Raw genomic sequence first — 12,307 nt, 5'->3', positions numbered from 1 at the left:
AAATCATCACTGAGCAACTGTAAATCTTTTATTTTGAATAATTTACATGCCTAGTTCTTTGTTGCCGGTAGGGAAGAACAGAATTGACATGAAATATTCTCAGCTTAATCGAATGCATACACCTGAGCATAGTTCAATCCAGAAAATACACTGTAAGTGGTTAAAGATAAAAAGCAGCAAAACATTTTCATTCCATCTCCTCTGCATGGGAATAAGTGCAAGATTTTATACGTTTCTGTATTATCTTTACATTTATCAGATTTCCTTCCTTTATACTTCATTATCTTTTACTTCCCTTGCTAAACAGTTTGTCTTCTTCATGTCCATGTTCCAAAGGCTTCTAGCAAATTTACACCTTCACAGATGAGCCACAGGTTTACACAGTGATCCACTGAGGATACATCCTTCATTTTGCTAGAATCCTAAAAATTGTACATCCATATTAGGAGTGGCTTTGTTACAGTGTGGACTGGATGGTGTTTTTCATTTCCATGGTCCAGGCATGTACATGATCCAAACACTTAGCATCCTGCTACAAAACATAACCATCTTTGCCAAACCTATGGTGATTTCAGAATACCTTCACAAGATAGCAAAAGGAAAAGGAAGGGTTAAAATATTATTGTACTTGAATAATACTTACTGTAACTACTTTATTATTCCCTCCACCAGAGGGGAGTGTTTGTAATCCAATATTCTATAAAATGTCAATCTATGCATTGCTGTATTTTATGCTGTAATAATGGCTCCATTCCAGTAGACATTCTGTAAGGCCTTGTAAAATATTGGGGTTTGTGTGTGTAAACATACAGCAAGCATGCATATACACATATACGCACGCAAATGCATACACTACAACACATTGCTCCAAGAGTTAAATAGAGTGAAAAATCCTTAGAGGAGCTGGCATCTCTGTTACTTCAGATCATTATAAAATATGTTAGCAGCAAATTGCAAAGCTACCAAAAGCTGCACACATGTACAGTGTTACACATTCTGATTCTAGCCTGGCAGTCAGCACAAGAGTTATTCTAAGTGGATCTTCTTTTAATTCCAGAATTTTAGAAGCTCTAAACTTCTGTTGTTACCATAAGCCATAGTCCTGTTTATTTTGCTCATATGACAAAGCTCAGACCTAAGATTCTGACCTGTGCCCATCACTAATACTGATTTTTCATAAAGTTGCACATTTTGTTTTTTAAAAATCTGTCAGTTTTTCACATTTAGTCAGGAGTACAGCACACTGATTATATCGTTGCTTCCACAGGCTTCTGAGCTTGCTTCTGCAGCAGTCAAATCTTAGTGAAATTAATCACCAGGACAATGAGGTGAGTGAGCTTGTGCTACAAGTCACAGTCCCTGGCACTGAGGGCATAGAAGCCATTCAATTTTACAGTAACGCTATGCAGTAGTCAAAAATTTCTGTAATGATTTTGCTGAACTCTGCATATTATCTCATTCTTCCTTCTATACACTGTGCACCTGTAGGCTAATAAAGTGTTTCTCTATTCAGCCAGCTATGAAGTACCTTGAAGCCATCTCTTAAATAATTTGTCAAGACAATAACTGCCCTCAATTTTTCTGAAGTTAGACACTCGACTAAATCTTCACCTTTAACCAATCATAAGTGTTCACAGCCAGGCTGGATGGAGCTCTGAGCAACCTGGTCTAGTGGAAGGTGTCTCTGCCCATGGCAGGGAGGTTGAAACCAGATAATCTCTGAGATCCCTTCCAACTGAAGCCATTCTATAATTCAATGATTCCTTGATCCCATAATTCCTGAGATGGAGCTACTGTTCTCAGGAAAAGTATCAGAGAGCTGGCATTACACAGAACAGTCATGGAAGCACAAAAATTTATGCTGTTGTCTTCCATGTGGAATTGTGTCCTACATGTATATATATTGTACATAGAAAAGAGTTAACTTCCCATGTGTTTTTCTCCAAATAGAGAAGCCAAGACACAAGAGAGATTCTGAGTGTCTTTTCATATGTTTCTCTTCATTCTAACAGTTGCTCAAGGATGTATCTCTTTTCCACAGTGCCGGAATGGCCAGAGGGCTGTTAATTTTTCCTCTTTCTTACCCGCTGAAAAGCTGGCAGATCCTGCTCACAGCACCCTAAACCAGACATACGCATTGTCTTCATGTAGAACTGTGTTGCTAATGAATTGCATGGAACTGTGAATCATTGTTTCAAGCCATAATATTTTGCTCTAATGCATTGCTACATGCAATTTGGAACTTTTAGTCCATCTCATTGTCATTTGGCACCGACAATATATTTGTTTAAGTGTCGGTACTAAGCCCTGAATACTCATGTTTTCTGAAAAATGCGGATCCTCATAAATGATTACAACTAACAGAGCTGTTCTCTTGGCATAAGTAAAACACTTCAGTTTTCCCATTTGACACTTGAGAAAAACACCCTGATGAATGCATGAACACGTAAACAGTAAGAAATACATCTGGAGGTTTCATAGTTTCCACAACTGTGTCTTTCTGTGGGTTTATTAGTGAAGCCTGTGAGATGACAATGTGAAGAAACATCCCCTGTAAAAGCCTTGAATCTGAGCAAAACAATTTTTTTGTTTTTTTGTCACACTATTTTTCTCAGAGCCATCTCTTGAGGTTTGTCCTTTTATATCGCGTGCTGCTCCTCATTTTTTTATGAATGTGCAATTGTTTGGCTGTCTCATCTCTAAGACTGTATTCTGCTGGACCTTCAGCTTGGGCAGTTCTGATACCACTCTCATGCTTCCATTCACCAACAATAGTCTGTCTACCTACTGATGCCACTCCAGGATGGCAGCATAAAGCACAACTGGTGTGGGCTAGGTGGCCATTGCCCGCTGCAGAACGCCCACATGAGTGAGCTGCTGCTGCGAACAGCTCAGTGCTCTTTGCTCAGCTGGACACCCCAAAAGGACACGTGGAATGTACAAAGTATTAGAAAGGAAATGGAGAATAAAACAGGAAGCTCTGTTTGAATCCTTTGTACAGCCACATGGCTACAATAGTAAACTGAAAAAAAAAGATACACAAGAAAAGGAACAGAAAAAGGACTACAAAAATAATAATGGTTATAGAGCAGCTTCCTTACATGGGCAGGCTAACTAGAGCAAACTAACTACAATAGGACTTTCAGATTAGCAGCTACATCAGAGGAATGATATAAACCCATGGTATCATAAATGGTGTAGAAATGAAAAGATTATTTGTATTAACTGGTCTGGGGTTTTTGCATATAAAAATATGGGGACTTCTACAAAAATTATCAGGCAATAGTTCCAAATAAAATGAAAATAAATACTTTTTCAGAATACATCATGACCCTTTAGAGGGGTGGATGTCATACGAAGTCTTTAGTCTGATTACCAAGTACTAGGTGGCAGTGTATTGTTAAGCCTTGTTTCTTATATTTTGGCACTAAGAATCTGCTACTGACCTCTCTGAGTTTTGTTGCTGCACTATAGAAATTTTTGAAAACTATCCACAGTTTTACACTGTTATTCTGCTGGCTATCACAGTAGAAACAGAGAGAAAGTTGATTTTTCAAGGATTTTTTTGGCCATATCAACACACTGAGAGAGGATCACACTACTGACATCAGTGGCAGAGCTCCAATTAATTACGGTTGATGCAGGAGTTTACCCTCAATTTTGGTTTTACAAAACCGAAACCCCCATGTTTAAGTTTTTAAGCTTTGCAAACCCTAAGTAAAACCAAAACTGCTGTTATTCAACTGCTCTGTCTTGTTATCACCCATATCTAAACCACATGGGAACTTATCAGTCTTATGAGATACAGGATGAGTGAGAGAAATGAATGCTAAGGCATTCATGCTTTTAGTCAGAAAATCACTGCAAACATCTTTCATTTCAATGCACTGATAAGCAGTATGCATCAATATAGCTCATACTTTACCTGGGTTGTTACCAACTGGCTTTATAGGGGTTCGGCTTTAAGTTTTAATTGGTTTTCCACTCACTCTTTAATGCTTTTTATCCTTTTGGAAATCAGGCAAGACCCTTGAAATGCATTGTTTTCTGGTAAGAGAGGAAAAAACATCTGTCCAAAGGAAAATGTTAGCACACCTGAAAAACACTAGTAATTTGTTAGAAACATAATAAATTAGTCATTTTATAGAAAACCTTAATTATTATGCATATAAAGTAAAATACAGGTGAGTATGACAGTGCTGAAGGTGCAAATACAGGCCATGAATTCTCTGATCTATTAAGACTGACTGGATGCAGCTAACATGGAATGAAAATGCAGCTGAATACCTTACCATTTGCTTTATTTTCTCCCGGAAGGGTAAGTATAAAATGTTTATATTGTGACTTTATTGTGGACATCACTTTGTCAGTTCTTGCTGACTAGTGCCAGCTGCAGTAATAGCTTATAATACTTATTTTGGATCAAAAATAAGACCAAACACAAACATCACACTGTGTAATGCTGAAGCATCAGTCTAAACCAGGCTTTTCTTGCAGGATTCAAGGTGAGCATTGGGGAACTGTCACCTCAGCTATCGTGGCCCTGATCGTATGTTATTTATAACAGGCTATAGGCACATATGGAGGAAGCATTTGTATCCATTTTCTGTAATAATTCCAAAAAGCTAATTGCTTGGTTCTCCCTTGTGACTGCACTAATTCAGAAGCTGCTACTATTTCAAATCGAGATGAAGAAAGAAGAATTTGTCCACCCTGGATGGTTTCAGGGCTGCCTAGCTTAGCTGCAGAGACTTGAAGGGTGCTCCTGTGAGTGACAATAATTTGCCCTCTGGGTTTGTGGCTTACAGGGAATGACTTCACTCCACTGGGCTGCATTCCACAACAGACCCCAGCACACCCAGACTCTGCTGCACAAGGGAGCAGACCCGACTCTGGTGGACAAGGACTTCAAAACAGCTCTGCACTGGGCAGTACAGGTGAGCCACAACACAGTCCCAGTGGGATGTTTATTGAACTGAGCTGGATATTGTGGTGTCCTAAATACTCCTAAGGAAATAGTTTGGGCTGTGGAACAAGGAAATTGGATGCTAAGAATGCCCACTAAGCCCCAGCATTTTTCCAGTGAGATGGATCAAGAATCTACCTTCTTGGGTGACCAAGCATGGAGGCTTCATCCTGTTGCCATAAAGTTTTCGTTTATCTCAGTGGGACTACTCAGTGTATGCTTCATGTTGAATTCATGCCTAATTTATTTTTTTTTTTTCACAAAATCAGGGTTGCAGAAAACAGCAGCTTACTTGCCAAAGAAAGACCTTAGGGAACAAAATAATGTAAACACAAGTTAAAACACATTTAAAGAGCTACAGCTATGAAATAATTAGCTGAAGGGTTAAGACCCTACTTCTTTGGAGACTGGAGAAGACATGGAGCTAAACACATTTCCTGTTGAGCTGTATGTTCCTATCTCATATGCAAAAGAACATTGTCAATAGTAAGGCCATCATTAGAGAAACCATAAAGGTTTAATATGACACTTAAACTGTATTATGTAATTGTCAATAAGTGATATGAAATACAGCATGATTTACTGGTTTTCCACGTTTACTGCAGAAAACTACTCAGATGAAAAGGTATGTTTTTACTTGCTCTCTTGTCATAGCAAGTTCCAGTGTCAATGTTCAAAACACATGCACAACAGCTAAGCCAAAATGGAAGTCACACAAAAATCCAGCAATGTTTTCATACAATTACCAAATATTTGCATCCTTATCTTTTGATCTAAGTTTGCTTTCAAAAAGAAGGGTCAACAAGGAAATTTAAAGTTCTGAACTGCCATATACTACATTTGTTATGGGGTAAGGACATCTGAACAAATAATCTGTTTCCTTTAACCACAGTCTCACAAAGATGATTAACATATAATAGGCCTAACTTTTTTTTTTCTGAAGTAGAGGTATATTTTGACCTCTGCATTTGGTATTATTTCAAAAGTTTTGTTCCTCTTTCATCCTAATAAGTCTTTAATTGGACTTGTTTTTTGCCATGGGAGATTAAAGGTATCTACTCTACTACCTGCAGTGCATTTTTACCTGGCTTATTCCAGTTCTGGCTGCTTCCAGTTGGAAACCTCTGAATCTCATCCAAACTTCTGCATGATAGCCAGTGATCTGTATCATAGCTCTGGGGACAAACTGTCCAACAAACAGAAAGAGAAAAGTGAATCCACTTCATAATCTTCAGAATTCCCCACTTTCTTTAAACTTTCCCTGATTCTGTATTTTGTATGTTTCATTATTTGATTCCACTGCTAACTCTCACCCACCTCCACCCTTCTCTCACAAATGAGCAGAATAACTCTCGAGAAATGGGGAAGTGGAAACTGCACAAAACCCACTTGGCCTCAGGTAGAAGGAAGTATTACCCTCTTTTCTTTTCCTTTGAGCTGCTCCCGGAAATCAAGAGGAAGTGTGCAGAATGACACACACACACGCTCCCCTTTTTCCCTTATTGTGAGATTTCTGCCATGAAACCTTACAAATTAGAAATTTCTCCATCCACATGCTTCACCACATTCTGGGTCCAGAAGTGGCAGTTGAAATACCAGAGCATGAAATAGATCTGTTCACATTTCCCTTACTCAAGAAAGAAAACTGTTGGCCAAGAAAAAACCACTTTCAACCAGTGCTCTCTGCTGCCCTTTTAGGCCCAGGAGATTTGGATACTGTGGACAGGCACAACTTTCTCTGCTGTGACAGAGAACAGAACAGCTCTGCTGGTTGGGATCATCATCATGTCTAATAGCCTCCACTGTGACTGCTGGAAAGGGGATATTTTTCCTTCAAGAATTATATAAATATCTTCAGAGTACAAGAAACTCACAGAGCTCAGGCAGTACAGCTGCAGGGGTTATTTTTGGCTGAATAGAGCCCTGTGTTTAATTTCTTTTTTTTAAATGCAGTAAGGGGACGACCAGACACTGCACAGAAACTTGTTTCAGAGCTTACAGGAAAGAGGCAGTTTGTGCACGCTGGGCTGAAATACACAGTAGGACCATATGAAAACCATTGCCTACCATTCAAACCCAAATTCATGGGCACGGGGCATATTTCATATAAAATCATTGTTCTATGCTGGCTCTTTCAAATTTTTGCATGTTTGTGGCTTTGTCTTCCAGCAGACATCATGGGTTGATGTAGTGGTTTGAAAGTGAAATGAGTGAGAGGCTCCCAGTCAGAAATAAAATTTAATGAGAAGAAAAGAAAAGGTCAAATAAAATAAATGCAATAATACAAAAAGACCACTGACAGAGTCAGAACACAACCTGAGCAGGGTGATGGAAGCAGTCCAGGTGAGGTGGTCTTCCTGAAGCAGTGATCCTGTAGACAGGTCTGGTAGCTCTGATCCTCTGGGAATCCATTGGGTGAGGGCTGCCTGTACTCTCCCAAATCCCAGCTTATATCCAGGTGAGAATGCTTGGCTCCTCCCACTGGAGGGAACATCTCACAATGGGATGATGAGTCATATAGGAGGTCCTTGATGGCCCATTGAAGAGAGAGAGCTCCTGGAGGGAGTTATCTATGGGTCATGCAGCAAGGCATTGATGGGCCAGTAACAGAAGGCACCCTAGAGAAAGGGGGGTCTGGGAAGACACTGCTCCAACAATTGGATTCATCAGTTCATGAAGATGGTGATAGAATACATTCTATACTACAACCCAAGACAGATGATTAGTCCCATCCAGGTAACCAGACAGACCTTGCCCACACCAAGGTATGCTCTTTTGAAAAATTCAAACCTCCTGCCATTCAACTTCACATCTTAAGTGCAAATGTATTAGTGTCAGAAACACTCATCATTAATGTTTGGTGTGAGACTATCAGGTGCCACATTTTTTACACATGTAATATTTCTGTGTGCTGGTACAAACAGGCCTGTTAGAAGTGTCTCAGGAGGTATTTTGCTCCTTTCACTCTAGCCAGCATTAATTACTGTAGTGAAAAGGAAACACCTTTGAGGAAAAAAAAACTGTTAACTGATACTGGGACAAAGAGTAAAGCCATTCTAACAATTCTAGATAACAGTATTATTGAAATCCTAGTAAAATATAATATATACCATACAGCAGGCACTATCATGCTACATGGTACAATACTATAAAAGTATTAGTGGCACCTTGGAAATGGCCTGGGAAGGTTTGGAATCTTGCTACATTGCCTTGCCAGTTGTCATCATTTTTACCAGAATTTTCTTTGTCTCATGGATCCCAAAGTCATATGAGTATGTGAAAGTATCAGCTTTCAATTAAGAGTAAACAAAAAAACACTTTTTTTTTTTTTTTAAGTGAAGAAATACAACTCTGTAGGAATAAAAATAAAGCAACTAGAGAGAAGCTATTAAAAGTAATATTCTGCCATGGGGTAATGTGCTTATGATTTTTTAACAGGTTGATTTAGAATGAAAAGTTTAAAAATTTAGAAGCCAGCATATTTGTTCCCTAGCAACAGTGCAATTATTTCGTTCCTCTGTTTCCTGAGAAGAAATACCTATATGTATAAAATACATTGTAAAGAAATGCATAAGTAAGTATTAATTTCTGTTAGGCTGACCAGGCATTGCAGTTTCTCTGTAACTATTTAAACCCAGTGAGTGTTTCTCTGCAGATATGTCTGTAATTGGACTGGTCAAAATAGGTGCATTTGCTGGGCACGGTTCACTGTCTAATTGGTTTTAGGCAGATTTCTTTTCCTGCAAAACTGTACTTCATTTCTCCTTTTTTTATGCAGTTTTCTGAAGATGGCTTGAAAAGAATAGTAGTGATTTCCCTTTTTATGTCACTAAGCTTTAAAGAGAACTTTGACTGTTAACAAGTCAAAAAGATAATAAAGTTTCATTTTTTAAGTATACAATTTAAAATAATCACTTCCTCGTGTAAATACTGTCATTCCAGCCATGGTACAACTCTTGCTTGTGGAGTCTGGAACATTGCAGAGCAGCAGGGATCTACAGAGGGAGCTGTCAAGTAGCAAAACAAGATGGAAGAGAGTTTACAAATAGTTTTGAGTAAGAAATAAACTTGCTTTAATAAGAACAGAAGCTTTTTCCATAAAGTGCCCTAAATACTTGTGAGACTGTCTGCAACAGTGAATTAAATGTGCTTGAGTCTCAGCTCTGGCACTGAGGCAAACCATTATGGGACAGTCTGTGTCCCTACTGCTATACTCTGTTATTCTTGAACAGGATGGTCATATGTAGACTACCTCCTGGGAATGATCTGGCACCCATGTTAGCTCCAGAACTGGTAGGGAAAATATTAATTGACCCCGGCCTAAACTATGCCAGGGAGGATTTTAAGAATTATTTGGTAGAGACAACTAAATTCCGGTGCTGAAGGATGTTCCTGAGTCCTACTTAATTTTTTTATACAGCTGCAACCTATTTATTCATTTAAAGTTATCACAGAATCACAGGATAAGCTGAATTGGAAGAGACTCACAAGGATCATTTAGTCCAACTCTAGATCATTCCAAGAGTCACACCATGTGCCTGAGAGCATTGTCCAAACACTTCTTGAACTCTGTAGGCCTGCTGCTGTGACCACGTCCCTGGGGAGCCTGTTCCAGTGCCCAGCCACCCTCTGGGTGAGGAACCTTTTGCTGATATCCAGCCTCAACCTCCCTTGACACAACTCCAGGCCATTCCTTGGATCCAGTCACTGGTCACTCAGAGAAGAGTGCCCCTCCTCTTCCCCTCCCAAAGAAGCTGTAAATGTAATGAGGTGTCCCCTCAGTCTCCTCCAGGCTGAACAGACTGAGTGATCTCAGCTGCTCCTCATACGCCTTCCCATCAAGGCCCTCCTCTGTCTTTGTTACCCTCCTTTGGACACTCTCCTATAGTTTAATAACTTCATTATCCTGTGGCACCCAAACCTGTCCCCAGCCCTGGAGGTGAGGCTGCCCCAGCTCAGAGCAGAGGGGACAATCCCCTCCCTTGCCCAGCTGGCCGTGCTGTCCCTGATGTCCCCAGGACACGCCTGGCCCTCCTGGCTGCCAGGGCACTGCTGGCTCATGTTCAACTTGCCCTGGCCCAGGAGCCCAGGGCCCTTTCCATGGCACTGCTCTCCAGCCTCTCATTCCCCAGTCTGTCTGTACAGCCAGGGCTGCCCCAGCCCAGGGGCAGAATCTGGCACTTTACTTTGTTGAACTTTGTAGATTGGTGATTGCCCATCTCTGTGATTTGTCGAGGTCTTTCTGCCCTGGAGGGTGTCAACACCTTCTCCCAGTTTTGTGTCATCTGCAAACTTGCACTATTTATATTAAAACTCACCAGTACAGCCAGGTCATCAGAAAAACTTCCACGGAAAAAAAAAAAAAAAAACTGTTAAAAAGTAAGTCCTTGAAGTATGAACATGCCATAGACAATGCAATTGTTCATGCCAATCAAATGTCTGAGGTAGTTGCAGTTGCAGAATTCCCACTGAGCTTAGCAGGAATTTGTCCTGGGCAAAGCCTGTAGGTAAGTATGGGATAATTGCCAGAGCTCTTCCCAGCACACAGTCTATGTGTAACTCCACAGTGGATGCCAGAATATGAGTAATGTATGTGCAACACACTTCCTGCATATCTATACATGTGCTGATCTCTTATGCTTGACAAAAGGCACTTGAAGGCAAATACTTCCATTTCTCTGATAGAATAAAACCTTATTCTTCTTCAGATTTTAAAAATTGCCTCCTTTCCAAAGCATGTAAACAGCTCATTTGGAAATGAAATCAGTCCTTACCACAATGCAATAGCAAGGGAGAGTTGCCAAGTGATTTTAGTCATAGTCATTTACACAGTAAATCATATGCACTTAGACTCCAAGTGAAAATAAATTATCAGAGAGACTTGGCCAGTGTTTCATGCAGTGTTAGGTTTGAGCAAAAAGAGGGCAAGAGAGGCAATGACATACGCCAGCCGGAATCACGCCTCCATGACTGCCTTTGTCATTTGGTACCTTTTTGCAACACACTTTAAGGCTACTAAAAGGATAAATATTTTTAAAATATCATGTCCCTTAGCTTTACCAGAGGCAGTAATGCTCTGAGGACCACAGGACAAACTTTCCTGTACACCAACACATTCCATTTCCAAGAATATCACAACGTCAAGCCAACTGGGTTGCTCTGACTCTGCAGAGATGCTGTCTCAGTTGCTGTGTAAAGCTGCAGCACCTGGGTTAGGAGAAGACAAATGAGATTCTCTCTGAGCTGACTGAGTCTCACCAATATAGCTACACTGGTGTCAGTACAGTTGTTGTTAATTTGTATTGGTTTGCCATCAGAAATGCACCCTGTGAAGTGCCTGGGCTGCATTCAGGGAATCTCTGGCACAGTTTCCCTGGCAGGAGGAAAGATGAAGATTTTATTATGCCTTGTTTCTTTCCTCATCAGAGAGACCAGTTTTCCATGTCCTCTCAGGGCAGAGAAAACGCTCTGAGTTTTTGTTCACTTCTCCACTGCCAATTTCAGCCATCTAGCAGCCAGGAAATGACAATCAGTCAAGGTAGAGTGAGTGTGTTCCCATTCCTTAGCTTTCTCTAGTTTTGGGTGCAGAGGGGGAGGTGCTGGAAGTCCTTGATAAATGGGAGAAAGCATTGGTATGTGCAAAAGTCTTCAACAAGCCAAACTGACAATATAAGGACATTTCTCTCTGCACTGTTTGCTGCTGGCTAGAAGCAACATTATGCCTCTGGTTTTGAGTCTGGCATCCTTGAAACAGCAGACACTGCACCTACAAAATAGGTATATGCTTTCTGATATTGCCTTAATATCTGATTCCAGCCTGACTTATCCTCGCAGCTGATGCAACATTTCTCTTGCTTTGATTCTAGTATGAAATTCTAAATTGTATTACAGTAAAACTAATTATGTGATACACTGCTACAGTGCTCTGCATGTGAATATGAGGAAAATGACACTTCAGTGAAATTATTCACATAAGGGAAAAAATCTATTGGAAGAATAATTGAGTTTTGCCAGTATAGCTGTAACTAAACATAGTTTCTGCTGGAATAGCCTTGAGTTAAAGATCAAGGCTTTTCAAGATCCAGTCAAGAGATCCATGTGGAATGGCTTCTGCTTTTGGTAAATACTGAATTTCAGAATAAAGTAAAAGGTTGAAAAGTTACTTTGAAGGTAAAGATGTATTTACCAACATCATTGTTTCAACTGGAGTTACAAAGGAAAAGTCCACAGACAAGTTATTTGTTTGAATTTTGCTATGGGCTGCTCAAAAAAGTACTTTAAATGGCTCATGTTTCTTTATTTCAGGAAAGTAGAAAAAGATTTTTGTTTCATTTGGCTGGT

At 40.0% G+C, this 12,307-nt stretch overlaps 1 protein-coding gene across 2 annotated transcripts in view; it reads left to right on the top strand.

Moving 5' to 3' along the window:
• Positions 1 to 12,307, top strand: part of ANKRD55 (ankyrin repeat domain 55) — a 46,000-nt gene that overhangs the window by 13,562 nt on the left and 20,131 nt on the right. For both annotated transcript variants that reach the window (XM_066338586.1, XM_066338585.1), the window contains 2 exons: positions 1,268 to 1,328; positions 4,809 to 4,937. In XM_066338586.1, coding sequence (XP_066194683.1) covers positions 1,268 to 1,328; positions 4,809 to 4,937 — 190 coding nt within the window. The remainder of the gene's footprint in view (positions 1 to 1,267; positions 1,329 to 4,808; positions 4,938 to 12,307) is intronic.

Source organism: Sylvia atricapilla, chromosome Z, assembly GCF_009819655.1.
Source record: "Sylvia atricapilla isolate bSylAtr1 chromosome Z, bSylAtr1.pri, whole genome shotgun sequence".
Taxonomy (NCBI): Eukaryota; Metazoa; Chordata; class Aves; order Passeriformes; family Sylviidae; genus Sylvia; species Sylvia atricapilla.
The sequence above is the reverse complement of the archived record's forward strand: the minus strand, read 5'-3'. Positions and strand labels throughout refer to the sequence as shown.